Raw genomic sequence first — 27,333 nt, 5'->3', positions numbered from 1 at the left:
GTCCTCTTTAAGACTTGTGTTAAATATTTCTATGGATACAATCTCAAATCCTACTTGTCCTCACACTAGCAACTGCATATTGCATGGATGGTTTTAAACTGATTAACCAGCATTTCAGGAATCTTTTCTTCCATAACACTGTTAAGATTATTATCATAATCTTTACACTTATCATTTATGATAATCCCAATATGTTGTCTTACATCAAATAACATTCCTCTTAAAATATTTTAAAGACAAATATTATTGTTGTTATTGCACACCTAAAGTATGCATCAAATAAATACCATAACAGAAAATTTTATGTTGTAAGTTAGGAACATTTATTATTAACATTTTCTTTGAAACAGTTTAATATAACACATAGACAAAGAGGTGATAATTTAGTTTTTCAATGTTGTCCTTTAACACCCACACCTGGAAAGAGTAAATATGTAACCAGGTCCTTTATTTTTTGAGAAATTATCAATCCATCTAAGTTACACTAAGGAGATGGCTTACAGTATTGCTTCCAGCACATGTGACTAATGCTATTATAAAAGTTGTAATTAATACATCACACTAACATTCATAGTCCCAGCCTATTAACATAGCCTTTGAGCTTGAGGACTCTGGTGTCCTATTCAAAAGAATGTTAATATTTAGAATGTTTATTAAAGTAAGTAAAGGTTCTCTTCTATACACATAAGATGTAGTTATGTACATAATATTTAATACTATTTTATTTTTCAAAATTTCCTAAGATGATGTGCTATGCCTAAAATATTCTTTGTGTTTATTTAATCTATCCCCTCCTAAAAATAAAACAGAGAGATTAAGAACAGTTACAAAATAAGTGTTTGAAGTTGAACTGATGTTTTATATTACTGACACTAAATTGAAACTTAGTGGTACCATGCTTTATACTGTATTGTATACAACTCGCACTAAACTGTGACTAAAGGCTAAAACATTCTGAAGTCTAGAAACAACAGAACTAAAAAATGAAATGATACCCATCTATACGAACTAACTTTAGTTACAGTAATGCTGTCTATGAAGAGACCAAGACCAGTATTACTTTACTATTAGTACTAAGCTGGTACTAGTAATAGTATAATTGTAATACTGTACTACTACTACTACTACTACTACACGGGCTGGTAGTACTTTTCATGTCTAAGGGGTACTAATATAGAAGTATTATTACTTAAAAGTAGCTAACCTATATTTACATTATATTATTATCTGAGAGTGAGACTATAAACTACAAGTGGTACTGCTACAAAGTGTTAGCGCTATCACGATACCGATATTTCGTTTGAATTCTATTCCAATTTGTTAAAAATATGAATGTAACATTTCAAAAATATTACCCCAAAACATGATCCTGAGAACTGGATTTCACTACTTCAGTGAAGTCTTTCTTTAATATACACTGTCACGCTGTTTTTGTTTTCTTGAGAATTACTAATTCTCAACCAACTTCACTTCGATTTCACATATACTGCATATAAATTTTCCTTGCTTTTGTACCACTGCGAGTTAAAAGTAGTGCTTTCCTTATTTCATGGTGACGGTTTTAAAAATTAGAGCTGTTTTGGAAAACACGACGAGGGAAAACAGAACAAAGGAAACCTGACGCCAGTCAACAGTTTTCGAAGTAAGAAATATTTCTTCGTGTGTGTAGAAAATAAAAGAATTGAAATACGTATCACCGAGGATTAGCTAGGCGGCAAAACTTTCTGCGGTAAGAAAAGATAATTAAGATTCACTCAAAGATATATAAAGAGGTTAAGAATTTTATAAGTAAGCTCCTTACTAATTTTTAGTGATTCTTTCAGTTGTAAGAATGTGACAGAGGACTGGAAACTGGTAAATGTTACACATATTTTTAAAGAAGACAAGTATTGTTCAATAGATTATAGACCAGTTATTATGAATTTTATGTTGATAATACTTTGAGAGAAACTGATTTAAAATTCTGATAAAGGACGATTTGTTTGTTTGTTTTTTATTTCGCGCAGAGCTACACTAGGGCTATCTGCGCTAGCCGTCTCTAATTTAGCAATGCAAGACTAGAGGGAAGGCAACTGTTCATCACTACCCACCGCCAACTCTTGCGCTACTTTTTTACTAACGAATAGTGGGAATGATTGATACATTATAACGCCCCCACGGTTTGATGTGACGGGGATTTGAACTCACAACCCTCAGATTAAGAGTCGAGTACCTTAACCACCTGACCATGCCGGGCCACCCGATATTGGACGGGCAAGCGTGTTTTCTATCATCTTAGTTGAGAGTTTTTTATTCAAAAAAATATTGTGATTTTATAAGTTTCTTCTTTGGACGCAGAAATTCTCTCAAATATACGCTTCAATAACCCTTGTTTTGGAGTACACGGGATAACCGACAAGCAACTAATTGAGTTTCTTCCAGAAAAGATAGCGTGTAACATTCAGAAAGAGAAAGCTATCTTCTCTGTCAGAGAATCAGATAGTCGCTAGGGGCTGCCATACCACAGTTCTGAACAAGGATGGCGTATACGAGGTGTCTTTGTGCGCAGATTTGGTCTTCTTACTATGTTAGTGTTAATATGTTTTGTAATAGAAACTAGAACCTCTTTTGTAAGAGAAAAATCTACAAATGTTGGAAGGTATTTTAACTTTTAAGTACAGCTTGTATTTTATCTTACATACAAATAAACAAACAAACTTACTTATCTTTAATATTTACTATCGTTAATAAGCCTTTAGTAAGAGATGTAGCATCAGGGAAATTTGCTAATGGTTGATTCAATACCACTCGTTGTTATGGTATCCATCAGACATTAGGACGTTCTATCTCTCAACTGTCAATGAATTTGAAGATCAATATAAGGAAGTTTTATTAAGGATTTACCATGTGCTGGTATATGATGATTTTATTACTTATGTTAAAAACGAAATTGCGGTTTATGGTTAAAATTGGCTTATCAGTTTATAAGAAAAACTCTCAAAGCCGTTGAACGTAATATTATTTTGAATATCTATTACTCATCCTTGAAAGTTCTACACTTTCAGTTGTGCATGCTCAACAATGTTGCTTAAATTTGCGAGAAAAATATGGAACAAGTTATGTGCTATACAAATACTTACAAAACAAAAAACTGATTATTCTAGAAAATACAATATTATTGCCTACATATATTCATAAAATATGGAAAACACAATCGTCGTTGTTGCTTAACAATTAACATCAAAGGGACATAGGCCTGTAGAGCTCAACGTCTTCATTAAGAGGAAGTATGTGTCATGCGTCCCATAACAACGTACCGAATGCACTGAAATTCATGCACTGTATTGCCGCTCCCTGTGTAATGCCATTCTATCTTGAGCTTTGACGAAGATTAGCCAACCACGTTGATTTCAAGTTACAACAGATCATCAGGGATTTTACTTGATAAACCAAAAATTTCACAGGTATTTACCCATTAATTTCATTTATCTTTTATTGAAAAGTAAAACATAGCATGCATGTATAAGTGTATTGTATATAGGCCAAAACTATGAAGCATTTAGCCATTGTTGTGTCCTCTGTGAAGTCATTTTGCGTTGTGTATCAGCCATCCAAAATTGGTTGCCAATCACCAGAACAGGCACATTGTTTTGAAGTAATATTGACTATAAACACAACATGATGAAAGATAGTTAGCCTGATTGTGACCTTACTTTTCCTCAGAGTGTATTAACTTCACGTGGGATAATTCGTTTCTGCTATGTAAACTCTGTCTTTATGTTATATTTCTTTTGACTTGTAGCTTTACTCTTAATGGTATATTAAATGTTCAATCTAAGTTAATCTTGATTTTCTTTATTGTTATGTATTACCTTGGGTGGAATTTAGGTAAGCTTCCTCTTTCACATATGGCCCGGCATGGCCAAGCGTGTTAAGGCGTGCGACTCGTCATATGAGGGTCGCGGGTTCGCATCCCCGTCGCGCTAAACATGCTCGCACTTTCAGCCGTGGGGGCGTTATAAAGTGACGGTCAATCCCACTATTCGTTGGTAAAAGAGTAGCCCAAGAGTTGGCAGTGGGTGGTGATGACTAGCTGCCTTTCCTCTAGTCTTACACTACTAAATTAGGGATGGCTAGCACAGATAGCTTTCGAGTAGCTTTGTGCGAAATTCCAAAAACAAACAAACAAACTTTTACATATACGCATATTTTCATAAACAGATTATTTCTAATTTGTAATAATGAATTATTAATCAGAGTATGAGTTTCCAATGAAAACTGCATTGAACACACAGTTCAAAATAGCACACCTTTCTGAAATGTACCTTGGTATTTATATTATTATAATTTACCATCTATACTCCATATTGCTGGCATTTTGGGAAACCCCTCCACAATTTACCTCAGCCCCCCCCCCCCCAACGAAAATATCCTAGCGCTGCCACTGCTTGAGCAAGGTACAACAGTATCAGCTCAGAAATAATTTGCTCGTCGTGAACATGGATCGTCGATAAAATATTCAGTTTTCGACCAGATATAAGATTCTGTAGTGTCTGTAAATATGTAAAACTCATATGTATGTGAACCATCATTAGTAATAACCGTTATTATAAATTGTATTGTTTGTATATTAAAATATATTTGTGTTTATTATTATTGTTGGCAAATAACATAAATTAAAATTTCTGTTATTTGAAACAGTAATACATAACATTATAAGTCGGAGACTCATGCGATATAAATTATAGCACGTAACACTGTGTTATTTTGTTAATTTCATATTAGGCATATACCCCCCGCTAGTACAGCGGTATGTCTCTGGATTTCCAACGCTAAAATCAGGGGTTCGATTCCCTTCGGTGGGCTCAGCAGATATCCCGATGTGGCTTCGCTATACGAAAATACATACACACATTCTATTATGCATATTTTTCATTTCGATTTTTTCTTCCAGTCAATCTCGGTTATATGTCTGTTTGTTTTGAATTTCGCGCAAAGCTACACGATGACGATCTACGCTGGCCGTCCCTAATTTAGCACTGTAAGACTAAAGGGAAGGCAGCTAGTCATCACCACCCACCGCCAACTCTTGGGCTATCTTTTACCAACGAATAGTGGGATTAACCGTAACATTATAACGCCCCACGGCTGAAAGGGCGAGCATGTTTGGTGCGATCGGGATTCGAACCCGCCACCCTCGGATTACGAGTCGAACGCCTTCACACACGTGGCCATGTCAAATAGAATTTTAGGTTGTTTTTGTATAGGTATATATGGTAATACTGAATGTAAGTCAAAGAAAGTTATTGTTTCTTTGTGTAGATTTCTGGTTAATCCTCGTTTAGGTTATTGTGTTTATTCTTTGGATGCTTACTTTAAGTAAAACATTGATTAATTGAAAAATAATGAAAAAAGAAACAGCTATTTGAATGGGACGGGCTGGCTGTTATACGAGGGGAGGAAAAGATCCTTAAAACGATTTTCTTTTGGGAAAAGAAAGTTTAGAGAGGATGTGATTGAAATATTGAAAATGAGTTAATGTGAAAGTTGGGAAACTATTTTTAGAACGGGGGAGTCAAAGGGTGTCAGCCTTTGAAATATACCTGTATTTTATTCAGACACAGTAGACACAGCCGAATTGGTTAACCCAAGAGAAAGCCCAAATGAATAGTTAGGACTGATTATAGCCAAGTGGGTGTTTGATGAAATGAATGATTGGTTTGGTTTGAATTTCGCGCAAAGCTGTATGAGGGTTATCTACGCAATGAATGAAACAACCACAATGGCCCAAGAGGCATTTTGTTATCTCTGAAATTTTTTGCTTGATGTTTAAATTGCGAATATTTTCTGAACATAGCTAAGTTCAGGAGTCCGATTGAAAATGAAATATATTAATATATTTTAACTATTTTCTTTAAGAAAATATATATGAAAACCCTTTGGCATGGCCTATTTGACGTTCATTTTATATTTTAGATATGGCTTTTTATAATTGTTTGAATTGCGAATCTTTCATCTTTTTTACGTTTTGTCTACTCTTATTTTTTTTTTTTTTTTTTAGTTTTCCTCCATATCCATGTTGGTCAGCTTGGTTCTCTGCGGAAGGCAGGGTGCAAATATGGGCACCGACGGGAAGGAGAAAGTGGAACACATGCCCCTTATACCTAACAAAAACTGCGCTTATTATGATGTAAATTAACATCGGAGTTAAACAAAATATTTTTGAAATGTTTTATTAAAAATGCAAATTTGTGTTTGCATTTAAGTGCACTTAACACATATTCTTTTAGTCTGTTGTCTTACACTGTAAAAACTGATCCCCTAAAGACAAGTTTTGTTCCCCTCCTCTGGCCTGGCATGGCCGAGCGCGTAAGGCGTGCGACTCGTAATCCGAGGGTCGCGGGTTCGCGCCCGCGTCGCGCTAAACATGCTCGCCCTCCCAGCCGTGGGGGTGTATAATGTTTCGGTCAATCCCACTATTCGTTGGTAAAAGAGTAGCCCAAGAGTTGGTGGGTGGTGATGACTAGCTGCCTTTCCTCTAGTCTTACACTGCTAAATTAGACCCAGCTAGCACAGATAGCCCTCGAGTAGCTTTGTGCGAAATTCCAAAAAACAAACAAACTGTTTCCCCTCTGAAAATATTTCTGTGAGTGTCTACGGATGCAGTTAACCTTTTGTGTGGCTAAAAAAAACCAAAAAAAACTGAAGTATCTTGCTCAAAGAGTTGTTAATATTATAAACTCGAGTTAAATGTGTTAGTTCAAAAAGAATTTCATTATTGCATTTGGAATTCGAAAATGTATTTATATCTTGATTTGTTGTGTATTTGATATATTTAGTTTTTTGAGTACCCAATTAAGCATCTTTTTAATTGTTTAATACTTTGTTTTATGCGCTAGTTTTTGTATGTTTATATCATTGTTCGTTTATATTTTCTTCTTTCTGGAGTTTTACTGAATTATAGGTAGCACTACTAGTAGTAAAACATAATTGAAAATGTGTGGCGCCAGAGTAATAGCGAAATGTACAAGTTGTGTTAAAAACGTGCGAAACGAATTCAGGAAGATGGAGTACAATAACCATTTACTTTTAACTATATTCAAACGTAAAGCAGCTTTTCGTAAGGTTAAGAGACAAGTTTAAATTAGACGAGAAGATTAAAGGTTGTGAATTGAGGGATTAACGTGAAAAATCTGAAGAACAAAGAGATCGAAATTACTTGTATGCTAGACAGTGAACATGTGAAAATAGTTATGCTTCTTCCTAAATTAAAATATGAGTAATGATACCAAACTTGTGACTTTAAGTTTAATTCGGTGAAAATGACTTTCATTTTTGAAGGAATTGTTGTTGCTGTCACTGAAATATTGAGGTAAATAAAAAAAAATTATCTTTACAGTTTTCAAACAAACTTAAACTGAGAAATAGTTTCTTTATTCACTGTAAATTATTGCAAAATATATATTATTTTTAAATCAGTTTTGTAGTAATGACGAAAGGTATCATAAGGTGAGAGTTCTGCATTGCATTTATACATTTTCTGGTAAAGATTTGGATAAAATATCGGATTGTAGGAACTCTTAGAAGTTTATATTTAAAGTATTTATGTTTGACAGTGATATTTTGAGTTTAACATTTTGACAGCATGGGACCAGTTGATGATTAAAGGTTGTTCATGCACACTTGCAATAAAAAGTAGAAACTTAAACCATTCTTTTATTTATCATAAATGATTGATTCTTCTGTTAAACTATCCTAAAATACTCGCTTCTGTTATTGTCAATGCCAGTTCGATTCATAAATTACTCAGTCATCACTATGCAAAACCAGTTTATCCAGTAATTTTGTTGAGTTGGTTTCCACCAGTCTGTATTAAATGTGAGACTTAAATTATGATAACCTCAAGATACATTACCTTGCACTCATATTAACTACATCTCTATTTGCCCAATACTTATTCTGTTTTATAATTGATCCAAATCATTTAGAGCTAGTGTGTAAGAATGAAAACTTTTAGATGTTCTGATTTTTTGTTTTTGGCTTTCTCTGATCTCTGAGTACTCCTGGCATTTTAAAACTAAAGTGAATGTTGAGGAAATTGGACTAGACTGTTTGTAGTCTTGAGTAGTTCATTGGTTATGTGTTATCAATTATTATCAATAAAATATTAGATGTTATTATATGGTTTCAAACATACTGGGCCCGGCATGACCAAATGCGTTGAAGTGCAACTCGTAATCTGAGGGTTGCGGGTTTGCATCCATCTTGCACCAAATATGCTTGCCCTTTCATTCGTGGGGCATTATAATGTGATGGTCAATCCCACTATTCATTTTGTAAAAGAGTAGCCCAAGGCAATGGGTGGTGATGACTAGCTGCCTCCCCTCTAGTCTTACACTACTAAATTAGGGATGGCTAGCACAGATAGCACTCAAGTAGCTTTGTGCGAAATTCAAAACAACCAAACATACTGCTGGTGTGAATGTGCTTTGTATTTACTATGAGGATAACCAATACAATGAACAGATGTAGTGAAGAAAAAGTGTCATTTACCACTATTTAGTTTTTCACAATAAGTAGACACACATCAGCAACTGTAATAAATAAACTTAGTATCCTGAAAAATTGGTTAATGTTTGAAGTCTTAAGTTCAAAGGATGTTCAGTTCAATCTACTATTTTATCAGTTTGTGTTGTTGGGTTATGCTGACACTGGAGAATTCCACTCTTTATCATTAACCCTGATTTGGGTTATGCTAACACTGGAGAATTCCACTCTTCATCATTAACCCTGATTTGGGTTATGCTAACACTGGAGAATTCCACTCTTCATCATTAACCCTGATTTGGGTTATGCTAACACTGGAGAATTCCACTCTTCATCATTAACCCTGATTTGGGTTATGCTAACACTGGAGAATTCCACTCTTCATCATTAACTCTGATTTTGGTTATGCTAACACTGGAGAATTCCACTCTTCATCATTAACTCTGATTTTGGTTATGATAACACTGGAGAATTCCACTCTTCATCATTAATTCTGATTTGGGTTATGCTGACACTGGAGAATTCCATTCTTTATCATTAACCCTGATTTGGGTTATGCTTACACTGGACAATTCCACTCTTTATCATTAACCCTGATTTGGGTTATGCTAACACTGGAGAATTCCACTCTTCATCATTAACCCTGATTTGGGTTATGCTAACACTGGAGAATTCCACTCTTCATCATTAACCCTGATTTGGGTTATGCTAACACTGGAGAATTCCACTCTTCACCATTAACCCTGATTTGGGTTATGCTAACACTGGAGAATTCCACTCTTCATCATTAACCCTGATTTGGGTTATGCTAACATTGGAGAATTCCACTCTTCATCATTAACCCTGATTTGGGTTATGCTAACACTGGAGAATTCCACTCTTCATCATTAACCCTGATTTGGGTTATGCTAACACTGGAGAATTCCACTCTTCATCATTAACCCTGATTTGGGTTATGCTAACACTGGAGAATTCCACTCTTCATCATTAACCCTGATTTGGGTTATGCTAACACTGGAGAATTCCACTCTTCATCATTAACCCTGATTTGGGTTATGCTAACACTGGAGAATTCCACTCTTCATCATTAACCCTGATTTGGGTTATGCTAACACTGGAGATTTCCACTCTTCATCATTAACCCTGATTTGGGTTATGCTAACACTGGAGAATTCCACTCTTCATCATTAACCCTGATTTGGGTTATGCTAACACTGGAGAATTCCACTCTTCACCATTAACCCTGATTTGGGTTATGCTAACACTGGAGAATTCCACTCTTCATCATTAACCCTGATTTGGGTTATGCTAACACTGGAGAATTCCACTCTTCATCATTAACCCTGATTTGGGTTATGCTAACATTGGAGAATTCCACTCTTCATCATTAACCCTGATTTGGGTTATGCTAACACTGGAGAATTCCACTCTTCATCATTAACCCTGATTTGGGTTATGCTAACACTGGAGAATTCCACTCTTCATCATTAACCCTGATTTGGGTTATGCTAACACTGGAGAATTCCACTCTTCATCATTAACCCTGATTTGGGTTATGCTAACACTGGAGAATTCCACTCTTCATCATTAACCCTGATTTGGGTTATGCTAACACTGGAGAATTCCACTCTTCATCATTAACCCTGATTTGGGTTATGCTAACACTGGAGAATTCCACTCTTCATCATTAACTCTGATTTTGGTTATGCTGACACTGGAGAATTCCACTCTTCATCATTAATTGTGATTTGGGTTATGCTGACACTGGAGAATTCCATTCTTTATCATTAACTCTGATTTGGGTTATGCTTACACTGGAGAATTCCACTCTTCATCATTAACCCTGATTTGGGTTATGCTAACACTGGAGAATTCCACTCTTCATCATTAACCCTGATTTGGGTTATGCTAACACTGGAGAATTCCACTCTTCATCATTAACCCTGATTTGGGTTATGCTAACACTGGAGAATTTCACTCTTCATCATTAACCCTGATTTGGGTTATGCTAACACTGCAGAATTCCACTCTTCATCATTAACTCTGATTTTGGTTATGCTAACACTGGAGAATTCCACTCTTCATCATTAATTCTGATTTGGGTTATGCTGACACTGGAGAATTCCATTCTTTATCATTAACCCAGATTTGGGTTATGCTTACACTGGAGAATTCCACTCTTCATCATTAATCCTGATTTGGGTTATGCTAACATTGGAGAATTCCACTCTTCATCATTAACCCTGATTTGGGTTATGCTAACATTGGAGAATTCCACTCTTCATCATTAATCCTGAATTCAAGATAACCAAAGATAGATAAGTTGGACATATGTAACGGTGAAAAGTATCAAATATTTTGTTGGTGTGAAGGAAACGTTGAGAAATAGAATTATCTGAAACTAGTATAACACATATAACACATGTTGATAAATACTTTGTTAATTATTGAATTATCTGAAACTAGTATAATCATATAACACACGTTGATAAATACTTTATGTTAATTATTGAATTATCTGAAACTAGTATAACACATATAACACATGTTGATAAATACTTTGTTAATTATTGAATTATCTGAAACTAGTATAATCATATAACACACATTGATAAATACTTTATGTTAATTATTGAATTATCTAAATCTAGTATAACACATATAACACATGTTGATAAATACTTTATGTTAATTATTGAATTATTTGAAACTAGTATAACACATATAACACGTTGATAAATACTTTATGTTAATTATTGAAGTATCTGAAACTAGTATAACACATGTAACACATGTTGATAAATACTTTGTTAATTATTGAATTATCTGAAACTAGTATGACACATATAACACATGTTGATAAATACTTTGTTAATTATTGAATTATCTGAAACTAGTATAACACATGTAACACATGTTGATAAATACTTTGTTAATTATTGAATTATCTGAAACTAGTATAACACTCATAACACATGTTGATAAATACTTTATGTTAATTATTGAATTATCTGAAACTAGTATAACACATGTAACACATGTTGATAAATACTTTATGTTAATTATTGAATTATCTGAAACTAGTATAACACACATAACACATGTTGATAAATACTTTATGTTAATTATTGAATTATCTGAAACTAGTATAATCATATAACACATGTTGATAAATACTTTATGTTAATTATTGAATTATCTGAAACTAGTATAATCATGTAACACGTTGATAAATACTTTATGTTAATGATTGAATTATCTGAAACTAGTATAATCATATAACACATGTTGATAAATACTTTATGTTAATTATTGAATTATCTGAAACTAGTATAATCATATAACACATGTTGATAAATACTTTATGTTAATTATTGAATTATCTGAAACTAGTATAACACACATAACACATGTTGATAAATACTTTATGTTAATTATTGAATTATCTGAAACTAGTATGATCATATAACACATGTTGATAAATACTTTATGTTAATTATTGAATTATCTGAAACTAGTATAACACATGTAACACATGTTGATAAATACTTTGTTAATTATTGAATTATCTGAAACTAGTATAACACATGTAACACATGTTGATAAATACTTTGTTAATTATTGAATTATCTGAAACTAGTATAATCATGTAACACATGTTGATAAATACTTTATGTTAATTATTGAATTATCTGAAACTAGTATAATCATATAACACATGTTGATAAATACTTTATGTTAATTATTGAACTATCTGAAACTAGTATAACACACATAACACATGTTGATAAATACTTTATGTTAATTATTGAATTATCTGAAACTAGTATGATCATATAACACATGTTGATAAATACTTTATGTTAATTATTGAATTATCTGAAACTAGTATAACACATGTAACACATGTTGATAAATACTTTGTTAATTATTGAATTATCTGAAACTAGTATAACACATGTAACACATGTTGATAAATACTTTGTTAATTATTGAATTATCTGAAACTAGTATAATCATGTAACACATGTTGATAAATACTTTATGTTAATTATTGAATTATCTGAAACTAGTATAATCATGTAACACATGTTGATAAATACTTTATGTTAATTATTGAATTATCTGAAACTAATATAATCATATAACACATGTTGATAAATTCTTTATGTTAATTATTGAATTATCTGAAACTAGTATAATCATATAACACATGTTGATAAATACTTTGTTAATTATTGAATTATCTGAAACTAGTATAACACACATAACACATGTTGATAAATACTTTATGTTAATTATTGAATTATCTGAAACTAGTATAATCATATAACACATGTTGATAAATACCTTGTTAATTATTGAATTATCTGAAACTAGTATAACACATGTAACACATGTTGATAAATACTTTATGTTAATTATTGAATTATCTGAAACTAGTATAATCATATAACACATGTTGATAAATACTTTATGTTAATTATTGAATTATCTGAAACTAGTATAACACATGTTGATAAATACTTTGTTAATTATTGAATTATCTGAAACTAGTATAATCATATAACACATGTTGATAAATACTTTGTTAATTATTGAATTATCTGAAACTAGTATAACACATGCAACACATGTTGATAAATACTTTGTTAATTATTGAATTATCTGAAACTAGTATAACACATGCAACACATGTTGATAAATACTTTATGTTAATTATTGAATTATCTGAAACTAGTATAATCATATAACACATGTTGATAAATACTTTATGTTAATTATTGAATTATCTGAAACTAGTATAACACATGTTGATAAATACTTTGTTAATTATTGAATTATCTGAAACTAGTATAACACATATAACACATGTTGATAAATACTTTATGTTAATTATTGAATTATCTGAAACTAGTATAATCATATAACACATGTTGATAAATACTTTAATTATTGAATTATCTGAAACTAGTATAATCATATGACACGTTGATAAATACTTTATGTTAATTATTGAATTATCTGAAACTAGTATAATCATATAACACATGTTGATAAATACTTTATGTTAATTATTGAATTATCTGAAACTAGTATAACACATGTAACACATGTTGATAAATACTTTATATTAATTATTGAATTATCTGAAACTAGTATAACACGTAACACATGTTGATAAATACTTTATGTTTATTATTGAATTATCTGAAACTAGTATAACACTTATAACACATGTTGATAAATACTTTATGTTAATTATTGAATTATCTGAAACTAGTATAATCATGTAACACATGTTGATAAATACTTTATGTTAATTATAGAATTATGTGAAACAAGTATAATCATGTAACACATGTTGATGAATACTTTATGTTAATTATTGAATTATCTGAAACTAGTATAATCATGTAACACATGTTGATAAATACTTTGTTAATTATTGAATTATCTGAAACTAGTATAATCATATAACACATGTTGATAAATACTTTATGTTAATTATTGAATTATCTGAAACTAGTATAATCATATAACACATGTTGATAAATACTTTATGTTAATTATTGCAATATAATAATGTTACTATTATAATACAATAACAATATAATAACATTACTGTTACAAAGTGATAGGGAATTGGTCTGTAATTAGTAGTGGAATTCAGTACAGTTGGAGGTTGGGTAAGGATAACTGAGATGTGATAGGTGGCACTTTGTTTTTTCTTAATTTCTCAAGATATGCAAGCTTAGTTTAAACCATCTTTATACAAACTTATAGAGCTTCCCAAATATCTTACTATATAACAGGTCTGTCTGACTCACTTGATGCTTTAAGCATATTTTTGGTAATATTTTAAGTATTGAATTCTGTTGAGTAATTTATTAGTGAAAGATATCTTATGTAGGTTATTAAGAAGATTTATTATGACCACTAGTTTATGAAAAACAAAATTGTCTGTGAAACTGTTTGTTTTTAAATGAATGCATCTTTTATGTACTTCTTGATTAACTTTTCTACTTCTTTATATATGGTTTTTATAATGTAACATTATAAAATAATTCCGTATTGTACTTTTTCATCATTGATGTTTGACATTTAAACAGATTAAAACATTTCAGCACACAATAATTGTAGCTTATTTATGGTTGTCATTGCAGGATGCACAATACATACATTCTATTCACCAAAGCATCTGGAAATCCTGCAACTATGATCTTTGTTTCCAGTTTATTTTACTAAACCAGCTCAAGAAAAGTTTTGCTGAAATGAAGCTTTATTCACATTGTAATGGATTTAATATTATTTTAATATCTGTATTTGTTTAATTTTAATATATATTTAGAAATGTGTAATTTATATTGTAAGTGTGTATTGCCTAAGTCTCACCTATTCTTTAAATTTTTAGAAGGTTCTTAAGAGTAACAATCAACAATGTATGTTTTGCAAAAGTGCTAGTGTATCTTTGAACATTGTTGGGGCAACTGAACTTTCTAGAACTTTGTCTAAAGATTATAAATTGGCACACCAAGTTTAAGAATATTGTTGGTCAGCAACACACAGTATATGCTATAAGTCTCAGAAGCTATATTTGTGATAAATGTTTATTAATCTGAATACTACAGATATTTGTTGAGGAACGTTTATAGATTTTGAACACTGTGAATGTTCAACTTCTGAGAATTAACTTTGGATGTTACTATTTCTACAAGGGCATTAGATATCTTTGACAGAGAAAAGTCAGTTGTAAGCTGTATCAAGAGAAGCATAATAATATCAACTCAGAATTAATTTGTTCATTGTGAATCATCAATAAAATATTCAGTTCTAGATCAGATAGAAGACTGAATATTGTTTGTGAATTTGTAAAATATTTGTAAATAACTTTTGTAATAATTATTATTTATATTGTTTGGATATTGAAATATATTTGTGTTAAGAAAGAAAATTATGTGTCAGTTTTGTTGGCAAATATCATAAATTTAATACATATTGACATTTAATTATCTTCTAAACCTAAATGAAAATTTTCAGCTATTTGAAGCCATAAGACATGACGTACGTAACGTAATAAATCTGAGACTTGCCCTAGATAAATTATAATATCTAAAAACATCAACATTTCAAAAGATCTTAACATTATTTTAAACTTCACAATTTTAAAGGCAGTATTTAAGGTTTCTTACAAAGTGTGTCACAACAGTACAACTTAGTATTATGGTACTTATCAAGTTTTATATGAAAAATGTCTTAATTCATTTTCTTTTAATTTTCAGGCTAAAGTCGGGACATTTGTTTGTGATAAATTTACGAAATGAGGAAATGCAATGTTCTACTAGTATCTTTGTTCAGGTTTGTAATAATTTACAATATTGTTATTCATAGATTACATGTTAGAAAAAGTGATCTGAGATAAAAGATTACTTTAAAAGTTTTGTAAAAAAAATCTGAAAGACTGAGTTTCTTGAAAGTTGAGGTTATGTGAATTTAAAGATTGAAACTACTTTAAACAGCAAGGTTGCATTTTTATGTATTATGATACTGAAATGTTTTCTATTAAAAGATGTACCTCTGCATGCATTAACTCTTTCACTACAAGTCAAGAGTCAAAGATCGTATCATGTTTGTTGACTTGCACTCAAAATTTTATTGAACTACTATTGTCAGGTTATATACCATATCATCAAGCCAACCATTTCAAGTCATAACTTAGTTAAAGAAGAAATGTGCACATTGGTCTTCATAATTTACTTTTATATATCAATTATATTTTTAATATTTTCATTACATCCTTTAACATACCACCCATTAAAGTCTGTTCAAACCCCATTAGTTCTAATCTTCTAAAACAAAACAACTTAACATGTAGTTCTTTCAAACTTCATATAAAACAAATTACAAAACTAATGTTTTCATTGTTGACATTTCTTAAACAAGGCCTCATTTGGAATATACATTGTAGAATTAATATCCTATTATTACAGCAAGGATATAAAGAAAGCTCGAAAGAATGCAGAATTATTAGGATATATATAAAAAGGTCATTTGGGTCATTAAGCTTGCTTTTCATCTTTATCCTGTCGAAATGTGAAATGTTTGAAATAATACAAACTAACATCATGTGCATCATACTGTCAAGCAAACAGTTTGCTAAGTTTGTAATATTAACAGAGAAATGGTATTTTACACAAAAACAAGTCTGTTTTTTGTCACTATTACCATTCAAGCAAATCACCTTTACATAAATATTTCAGTTTTTTAAACCTAAACAAGTTACCTGTCTCTTGTAATACCCTTCTTCCAACAACAACAAAAAAAGTTTAAATGTTTTGAATCTCTTTCTAATTTGAAGTTTTTAAATCTGGAACATTCTAATAAACCAGCTCTGCACTCTTTTTATATCTTGATTTATTTTCTGTATTTGGAGGACCACAAAGTATTCTAATAGAGACATCACCAGGTTTTTATATGTACTTTTTTATTCTTGCATCCAAAATCTCCATAAATACCATAATTCTTATTATGTTGCTCTTTTTATCATAAAAGAAAACCTGAACGTTTGTTTTTAACAATTACACTTTCATACTTGTGTAGCTCTTAAGTTGTTTTAACTCGCTTTGTAATAACCCAAGTTGATTTAGAAATGTGCATAATTTTGTGGCATTGTGCTAAATTTATTTTTTGATATAACAAATTAGGCCAACTGTTTAAGGATGATATTACAGATTTTTTTTTCATTTCACAAAAATAAAATGGAAAATATTTTGTGACATAAAGGACTGTTATATTTTTTGATTGTATGTACCCTTTGCTGTGGTCTGCAGTTTCACCTATTCAAGGCTCATTGGCTCAGCTTGCATCAGAAACAAAACAAATATAAGATCTCTCATGTTGTATAGAATATTTGTGGAGTAAACTTTAAGTGTAACCTAAAGTAATTTTGGTATTTGAATAATATTGTGCTATTATGACAAATTTGTGATTCAGTATTGTACTGTGAACCAACCTTTAATGATATAACTTTTTTTTTCTTTGTCACCAGAGGTAAAATAAAAAGTGTAATTTGTGATGGAGAGATCTATTTTCCCTTTGGTGAAAATAACTCTGCACATTAACTATTTGGGAAGCCAAATAAGTTTGGTTGGGTTTCTGATTGTAAACTAGCATTCAACAAACTGGCAGATCAAACTTGGGAAAATCCACTCATTTCAGATACAAATGCTAGTGATTTTACAAAGAAATTAATTTTGTCAACAGTACAACATAGAAAAGAATATAATTGTCTACAGTAGCAAGGCAATGAAATCCATAGAAAGGAGGTATTTTATTTGAAAGGAATTACCATTTGTCACTTTTGTCACTTCCATATGTACAAAAGTCTACACTCTTGACAAATCATGCAGCATTGAAGTGGTTGGGGAGTTTTGTAGTCTAAAAGGCCAAACAGCAACATAACTCCAAAAACTCCAGAAGTAAAGCTTTACCATTGTACATCACTCTGGATAGAACCATGGATATGCTAGCACATTATCCTGAAGTCTACACATTAAAGAAGAGCATTAATATTCTAGGAAGAGGTAAGTACAGAATAGAAAGCATACACCAAAGTATAGTATAAGAAGTGGTATTCAGTTGTGATGATGAAGAGCTGATGTGGTCCAACACCTAACTGGAAACTGCTTAGGCAAAGTTATGAGTTTAAAACAAATTATCCACTAGCTCAAGAATAGTACAGAAAGACTTACAGCAAACAGTTGCTCCATGTAGTGCATTACAAAAAGATGTATTGGGCACACTCTAACTCCTTATACTTACAAGAAGTCTCACCTCTTCCATCGAGTGGCAGTGGTAATGATCACATTATGATTTTAATGGACTATTTCACAAAATGGCCAAAATTATAAATTGTTCTTTACCAGTGAGAGAACATACAACTGAGTAACTCAGTGAAGAACTTGCCAGCAGAAACTCAACATCCTGAAGAGCTTGAAGCTCCTATTAATACTTCTTCCAGGAGACCCTAAAGATTTGAGTCCCCAGTGGATTCACCTGACCAACTAACCAGGAAAAACTTCCCATAGCAACTGTTTGGCCACAAGGGACAAGACACCATCTGTATATCATGGACCTCAAAAATGAAAACCAAGAAAGGGTCTTGAAGAACAGACAGTTTAATTTAGTGTTTTTTTTTGTATTGAGGTTGTTCAAGGGACTTCACAGTGCATTGCAAGGATGTGATGTCAGGTATTTTCTAGAATATTTGCAGCAAGATTATAAACATGAGGTAACTTAGAAGTGTGGAAAGTTTTTGAAAATGATGTTAAATCAGTCAGTGTGTTATTGTGAAATATTTGGATCTGTGTTTGCTGTTTTGCTTGATGAGTTACTTTGTTCAAGTAAGTGGACTTGTACATAAGTTAATACCATTTGTAACATAAGGTTACAACAGTTTACCACAGCATACAAGTGCTCAAGTTTCTAGAAACCATAAAGGAAGAAGTAAAGTACTTTAATAATGATACATGAACTGGATCTTCAGTTATTATTGCCAGAGAGTTTAAAAGAACCTGCCAAATGTTACAACACTACGAGAGGATCACTGTTTAATATAACATTTTATGGTGACTGTATTACATAAATTTGATAACCTTTCAATTTAAATTCATTGTTTTGAGCTACAATTAAAATATTTTTGTTCTTTTAGTCTTCATGTCATTTTCTTAATTTTGATTTTTGTACTTTTTTAAATAACTTTCAGCAGCCTCATAATTCAAGTCCATTTTTAATAAGTTCATTTTCTTTTTTATGTATTGTGAAATAATAAAGTATTTGGTTGGTAAGAAAAAATTTGGAACAAATATGTTCCTTTTAAGCTTAGCTAATCAACTGACATAATCAACTTTCTTATGTTCTGTGAAAACTTCTTATTTAATTTTCCCACCCAGTCTTTCAACTTACTTTTTCTATCATATTTCTAAAATTTAGCTTTTTAAAAATGAGGACATAGTTTATTACTTCTGCAGTTGTCTTAAAGAACAGGTTACAAGAAATATAAGAAACTATAGGGAGGGACAAGGTAATGGTAACATGATTGTTGGTAATGAAATGTTCTTGCATTACATACATCTTACCATGAAGTACAAAAAAATACATTTTCAGTTTATTTAGAAAGAATTTTCTGCTGAAGATAATTATAAGTGAATTTTTCCTTATTTTTATATTTTTATAGAATTCATGCCATTTCTCTTGGAAAACTATCCTGTTGATTGGGAAAGAATATGTCTTTACCGAATTGATACCTGGGACACTGAGTAAGGTATGTATTTTGATATAATGTGAAACATTCCTAAACATTTACAACTTTATCTATAGACTATTAGTGAATACTTTTAAATGACAGATACTTGAAATATGCTTTACTTAATTAGAAGTATTTTTCAGATTTAGAATAACGTGCTGATAAGTTGGTTAACGAAGGATGTCGAGAAAACTTCAAAAGTAACCTATTTTAATATAATTTTCATTCTTAAATAAAAGATTTTTACTTTGTAAAATACACTCAGATATGATTCTTACTTTGAATCAGTTTGAAGGGACTTTATAGGACCTATACTGAACTGCTTAAACTTGAGTGGGTGCTACCAATTTCTTGCTATCCCAGTTTAACCATTAGAATGTTACAGTATCTGATACCATTTATGTCTCTTTGGCAGAAAAATAGTCAAAATTATATTATTACCAACCTTTTATAAATAGAATGGAATTTTATAAGGTATGGTAATAACTATTATAACATCATGAACATAATTCCAGCAGAACCTAAACAAATATTACTGGTTTAAAGAGTCAACATTGTAACAAGGAGAATTTGTAAACTAGGGATCTAAGCTTTAACCTTTATTGGCTATACCAGTTTCTTCCATATTTACATGGAAGAATAATTATTTGTCTGAAGATTTCTTTTCAAGTCTTCTTGGTTGTACTGCTTAAGCTATAAGAATTTTATTAATATTTCTGAAATTTTGTAAAGTTTGGAATGTTACCACCTTAAATGAAATAATGTGGTTAATTTCATTAAGAAACAAAGGTCCAACAACATTAAACAGTGTTGTAATCTTTTTCTAGTATTTAAAAGAATGAATGTAACTTGTAATTTACTATACAGAATTTAATATATATTTCAATGCCTTAATACCATATTAAGAGTATAAAAAGCTAAGTTTTTTTACTTTTAATATAGTAGCACAATGTACCTGAAAATAAGTTATTCTTAGTTACCTTACTTTATTATATTTTGTTTCATGAATTCTGAAAATTTTAAAGTATCTTGCAAATGAAACTTTGATTATTGCAGTAGATTTTCTTAACATGTGTATTTTGATGTTTTCAGATTCTAATACATAACTATTCATCTAAAAAACAAACATGAAAACATTTTTTTCAGTGATAACATTTTCTATTCATTGAAATCTGGCATCGAGCAAACGATTCTCACTGCAGTTCAGACAGTATTTTTCTTTTTCTCACTAACTTATAGAAGTTATTAATAAAGTACTGGGTATTTAATATTATTTACTGGTTTTAGAAATTGTTTGATAATATGCTACATGGTAGATAAAAAAAAAGTTGATAGTGTAAAAACAGAAGGTAAGAGTGAATGGAAATTGTATAACTGGTTGAAATAATGCAATTTTTAGGGTTATTCAGGGGTCTGTAATTGGACTTATTTCATTAATGTATTGAATAAATCTTTGGCTGGAATTTTAATATTAATATCCTATAATAATAAAATTTCAGTAAAGTTGGAATTTCAGAGAATGCTTTCCAGGACATTCTAATTTCATATTAGTCAACCATTAGTCACTTCATTTACTTGCCAGGGCCTCAGCTATCAGGGAAAGTACTTTGGAATACAAGATGACAGTAAACTCTTGCTGGAGTACATTTTGTTTATGCCAAGTAAAAGCATATTATTCAATCAGTAAAGATTCAGTGTTGAATTAATGAGACTTAGATACATTTTGCTTGAACTTTTCAAAGCTTCAGAGATTTTGACAATTACGTGTATCTATTTTTTATGTCGTGTATTTTCGAAGGATGTGTGCTAGATATCTACTGACTGCTGATGACATCACACAGGAATATAATTTTAAAATTCAATATCAATAGTGTACTTCAGAGTGAAAGTAAGTTTTAAAAATTGTTTCTGTCTGTACACTAGGTGGAGCTATATTAAACATAAGAATGACTATATATGTGAGCATTTTTTTAATAATGTATAAAACAATTGTCATGATACCATTTGTCTGTACTCCATGATTCAGTAGTAAAATTGAAAGTAAGGGCATAAATATTAAGGGTAAGTAAGGGCTTTGAAAGCCTAATTTTTGCATTTGATATTTGGCATATAAAGTATTCACTTATGTAGCAATTGGTACTTGTTAAGATTGTTATTTAACACGTTCAGGAGTGTGACGGAGTATTTTGATTGATATGGGGTTATGAAAATTTAATGTAGTTTTGATTTGTATGATACATGGACTAGACAGGTGAAATAGAGTTATAGTTGATATGTACATACAACAGGGCCGAAAGACACAGCTTTGCTTGCAAGGGTACATAAAGTATTGGTTATTATGGTTTGGTTATTCAGTGAATTGGTGATTTTTGTTGTTCTCTCAAGGTCAAATTCCAAGCAGATTTTGAAATTCCCAATTTACTTAGAAGGATGGGTAATTTTTATACTTGGTAATGATCTTGTAATATTTATATTATAATTTTAATTTACAACTGAGCATTATAACAGCATGCAATTATAAATTATGCTTGTCAGATGTTAAAGGTTACATTTGCCAATTGTCAGTTAAAGGTCATTACTTCTTTATAGTATAAATATATACTATATTGTTGTTGGGCTTAGGATTCTTCCACAGTAGGTGTCTGTGACTTGTTGGAGGTAAATTCAAGAACAAATGAACAGCATGAACTCCACTTGTTTTCAAATTAATATACATGTGTATATATATATTAAAAAATAGTTTATTGTATGTACAACAAATTCTTTACACTGTAGTGATCTTTGGGATATCATAAATACTATATGGTTCTCAGTTGACAAGCCAAAGTACCTTTCCCTGTTTCTCTTGCACTAGTATTTTATGTATAATTCCATTACAAATGTGTCTCAAGTTACCACAGTTGTAAACTACTCTTTTAGTAATCATTTGAATTTCTTCAAAATGTTTTTTTTTTTGTCAAGGTGCACTCAGACTGATTCAGTTACTTTAAGACCACATGTTGATAGAATAAATTATTCTTTGTATTTCTTTTTTCTACTGTCAGTTTTACACTAACATTAAATGTTAAGCCTATCACTTAAATGTTAAGTCTATCACTTCTACAGTAGTAGTTAACTACATGCTGAACTTTTTCTTGGCCATGAGTTTGCTCTTCTTTGCTATTGTTTTTGTTTGTCTGCTATTTTGCATTTATCTCATATTATTTATGTTTATTACTAAATTGTCTGTTTGCTATATTCTTGACATCAATGAATTACAAATACAACTTTTAGTAATCGTCTCCTTTTTCTCTCTTATGATAATAATAATAATAATAAAAAAACCACAAGAATCATAAAGTATTTACTAGCAAAATAAATAAATTAACAATATCTACACTGAACAGTCTTTTATATCCTGACAGTGCTGACTTAAATTTTACAGTTAAGATACATGAATATTTGTGATTCTCAAGCTTGATGAAATATTACAACAAAAATTCATAACTCGTTACTGCATATTTAAGTTTCTATTACTCTTTGTCTATTTCTTACATGCTGTTATAATGATGTTTCTTGCAAGATTTATGAAATTAGTTTCAATGAGCCATTGTTACCTTGAAATTAAAATTTGAAACAAACTGTTTTGAATTCTTTGCTATTTTTGATGAATGTCTCTTTCATTGTGTCAAGAAGGGAACATCACCCAGGACAAGTGTATTAAGTACAACTTCCAAGTCACTTTGTATCAAGAAAGAAGAATGGGAAAAAAATCACCAGTTGGATGTGAGAGTAAGAGAATTATATATATTATTATATTTTAATAAATATACAACTTCTTTTAATGATATACAAGTATTTTTAATTGTTGGTAGTCATAGCTTTAATGGCCTGTATTGAAAGACAAATAATTTGGCAGTAGGCTGACTATTTGTCTCATATAAAATATATTAGAGTTTGAGATTTTTCAAAACTGTAAATTTTAGAAATTTATTATTCTAATACAAGTACTTAAAGTTACAGCTATTCTTGATTTGATTGCCTTCTATTGAGCAAAGTTTTATTTGCCACTAGCCTTAACCCTCACTTAATTCCATGTTGCTCAGTTTCATTTAGGCATATGAATTAGTATGCAACAGCCTTCCATCTATAGGAGTGTGAAAAATCCACCTATTGCAGCTGACTCCTTTTGTGCAGTTGAACCTAATCTTCATTTCTTGATTTGGCATGACAATGTTGAGATCTGTTTTTTTGTTTTAGTGTATTTAGAAAAAGTCAGTTATTGAATTTTGTATTTAAAAATGTCCCAGTATGTTCTGCTTGTGTAGAAGGTGTGACATTTCTCTTGGTGTGTTTTTAATATTTTATGTGCTGCCAGTCTGGACTGGATTTTTCTGTCTATTTTGGAGTTAGCTCTTATGAATGGAAACCCTCCCTCCTGATCCACCTGGATATTCAGTTCCTGGACAATTGATTTTTGTTGGAGCTGGACCAACCAACATAAGTCCTGATGCATGAGTCTGCTGGGATATTCTCATTACTGCAGACTGAATATTGCATTCTGGTGCCATCTTCCCATTACTATATTGCATTCCGGTGCCATCTTCCTGTTACTGTATTGCATTCTGGTGCCATCTTTCCATTACTATATTGCATTCTGGTGCCATCTTCCCGTTACTGTATTGCATTCTGGTGCCATCTTCCCGTTACTGTATTGCATTCCAGTGCCAGTTGGTTTTACACTGGAATTGATTGTCAGTGCTGCATTTCTCGATGTATGTTTCCAGGGTTTATTGTCACAGCTTGTGCTGAACTCGTACATATAGCAAATTAGGTTTTTGGAAAAGGGAATTCTCTTCTCTTCTGGTTCCTAGACTTGAGGTGAATGGTATAGGAACCCCCTTTTTTTTTCACATGGTCAAATTCATACTTGTGCTACTGGTCTGTAGTAGACTTGACCTCTATATATGTTAAAAAGGCTCATTTGGGTTGAGAAAATATTTTACATAGAGGAGCGAACAATGTTTCAACCTTCTTCGGTCATCTTCTGTTTGTGAACCTTATGATGACCAAAGAAGGTCGAAACATTGTTTGCTTCTCTACGTAAAAAATTTTTTCAACCCAAACGAGCCATTTTTACATACATATTTTCTCTACAAGTGGGTTTTCTCGACATTGCTGAGAGTTGTCCTCTCTCTTATGGTCTCGTGCATCCTAGCCATTCTACACACATTCCTCTTTTTTAGAAATTTGGGATTGTTACCTTGTTATGTAATTTGATTGTAATGATGAGCATGTTGGCTCCAAATGGGAAAAAGAGTAAAATACGTTCAGATATGGTGCAATCTCCCACAAGTGTATATCCTCTCCATAGAAATGGTAAATTCCATGGGAGCTTATCTAGGTAATTTTGCACTAGGTTCTCTACATGCTCAGTGAGAGATTCTAGCTGTAACTGTGAGTAGAGATACGTTCTAGTATTGAATGTTAATATTTGAAAGTACATTTCAAATAGATATTTACTTCCTCTTGCATGCTTTACATGTCCTTCCCACATCGGGCGATGTTTTTCGCACCTAATCTTCAAGTGAAGATTGGATTTAACTACATTGGGGGAATCAGCTGTGATAGGAGGATTGTCACACTCCTGTTGCTGGAGGACTGTTGCATGCTAATTTGCAACTGAACCACTTGGTACAAGTGGAATTGGGTAGGAGTTTGAAGGTTAGTAACGAGTAAAAACTTGCACACTAGAGGACAGTCAAATCAAGAATAACTGGGTGAGAGGAGGTCAGTATATGTCAAAAATATGTTTTCAGCATAGCAAAAAGATATTAGTATTTGCTGAAATATATATTTATGTATCGTTTGCATTAAAAACACCAAGAAGAAAAGTTTTATGACATTCAAGTTAGTATTGAAAACGTAGTGTAAATGAATGAAACTTAAATATGTCATTTTTGCTTTTATAGGAAATTCTAAAAGAACTGAAACAGTTATCTCTAACCACATCAGATGAAGCTTATGTGCAAAACAAAGAATCATTGAGGCTTATTTCATATGAGGTAAACACAGTACATAAATGGATAAATATAAAAAATTGCATATTTGTGCATGCATATTATATATATATATATATACACATTTTTGTATCTGTACATCTGTATGTGTATAAAGGTTATTTTTGATGATTTTTTTCATATTTTATACACGTGTTTAAGGATAAAAATGTAAGAGTTGTTTTACAACTATGTAAGTCAATGTTGAGCCTGAGGATATTGCAAATGAAATAACAAACATAAATTGAGTTATAGTCTGTCAAAAAAAAAAGAAAGACATATGAAATGTCCACATTTTCTTATTGTGGTTGTTTGTCACTTTACTAAGTTTGTCATAACAAATGCTTGTGATGTTTTAGGGACTGATAAGTAATATTCCCAACCCAGGACTTGGCATATATTGTCTAGACAACAAAATACTTTTGTATACCTGCTTCATGAAAGGACTGTCTGTACTACCCTCTCTGAATACAGGAGACAAGATTCAAGTGTGTAATGTTCATCTGGCAGATTCTAAAGTGAGAAAAATTAAGTTTCTGCACAAATTGCTCAAGATGTATGAAAAATTTAAAAATTGCTTTATTTAAACAAACAAAAAGCAGTGTGAATATTATGAAAAGTTACATAAATTTTAAATGTCATAAATAATAAAAGTAGAATGTTAAAACCAAAAATTCATAATTGTTATAAATATGCTTTATGGCAATGTAAATTTTATAACTATATTTGATAGATTAATTGGTATTACTTCAGAAAAGTAACAAAGAAACATTAATTTTTTTCTGTAATTTTTTTTTAAAGTGAAGATATTGTAATTAATAAGTTACTATTCTATTCCTTTTATTTTTGAGAAAACTATTGCATCTAGGATATACAAGTGTTTAGCAAAGTTTGAGTATTGAAGTTTGATCACAGTAACTCAAGATTATAGAGTTGTGCCATTTTTTTTCTTTATTGTGTATCAAATGTAAAATATATTATTATTTTTACTATCATTATTACAGTGCAAAACAAAGAAACTTATTCTTTGTGGTTTGTCATCCATAAGGATTTTTCAGAAAATAGAAGAAGAAAAACCATCTGGGGCAAGTGGTTCTTTCATTAAAGTTTTTGATAGAGATTGATACATTAATGAAGTAAAATGTTACATTTCTGTTTTGTAGAGCATCTAGGAGACAATTTACTGAAGTACTAAGATTTAAAATGTTAGTTATTTACGAAAAATATTTAAAATAATGTTAATTAAATTTAAAAAAGAATAACGAAAATAAACCAGAAGAAAAATTGTTATATTAAAGACAAACTTTAAGTTCTGTATTGAATGTACCAGATGTATAATACTATTTTCCTGCTCCAGTCTATGGTTTAGTATATTTCTAATTTTACCATTCCCTAAGTGAGCATTTGAAAAATAATATTCCAAAACAATTTGTGACATGATTAGTGACTTAAAACATTACTTAA

The 27,333-nt window shown here is 31.0% G+C and overlaps 2 protein-coding genes across 13 annotated transcripts in view; one reads left to right on the top strand and one right to left on the bottom strand.

Moving 5' to 3' along the window:
- LOC143231942 (46 kDa FK506-binding nuclear protein-like) overlaps nt 1-1,731 on the bottom strand; it is a 38,788-nt gene extending 37,057 nt beyond the window's left edge. Inside the window, exon 1 of the mRNA XM_076466834.1 lies at nt 1,356-1,731. Coding sequence (XP_076322949.1) covers nt 1,356-1,365 — 10 coding nt within the window. The 5' untranslated portion in view covers nt 1,366-1,731. The remainder of the gene's footprint in view (nt 1-1,355) is intronic.
- A 5,233-nt stretch (nt 1,732-6,964) lies between these two features.
- LOC143231940 (uncharacterized) overlaps nt 6,965-27,333 on the top strand; it is a 243,790-nt gene continuing 223,421 nt past the window's right edge. For 9 of the 12 annotated variants that reach the window (XM_076466828.1, XM_076466832.1, XM_076466822.1 and 6 more), the window contains exons 1-7: nt 6,965-7,351; nt 15,810-15,885; nt 19,763-19,849; nt 23,504-23,602; nt 25,783-25,875; nt 26,229-26,387; nt 26,874-26,954. In XM_076466828.1, coding sequence (XP_076322943.1) covers nt 7,302-7,351; nt 15,810-15,885; nt 19,763-19,849; nt 23,504-23,602; nt 25,783-25,875; nt 26,229-26,387; nt 26,874-26,954 — 645 coding nt within the window. In that variant the 5' untranslated portion in view covers nt 6,965-7,301. Of the gene's footprint in view, nt 7,352-14,693; nt 14,821-15,809; nt 15,886-19,762; nt 19,850-23,503; nt 23,603-25,782; nt 25,876-26,228; nt 26,388-26,873; nt 26,955-27,333 lie in introns of all 12 variants that reach the window. The other 3 variants (XM_076466827.1, XM_076466824.1, XM_076466823.1) reach the window with 3 other exon arrangements.

This window comes from Tachypleus tridentatus, chromosome 11 (genome assembly GCF_004210375.1).
Source record: "Tachypleus tridentatus isolate NWPU-2018 chromosome 11, ASM421037v1, whole genome shotgun sequence".
Taxonomy (NCBI): Eukaryota; Metazoa; Arthropoda; class Merostomata; order Xiphosura; family Limulidae; genus Tachypleus; species Tachypleus tridentatus.
This window is presented reverse-complemented; position numbering and strand designations above follow the sequence as displayed.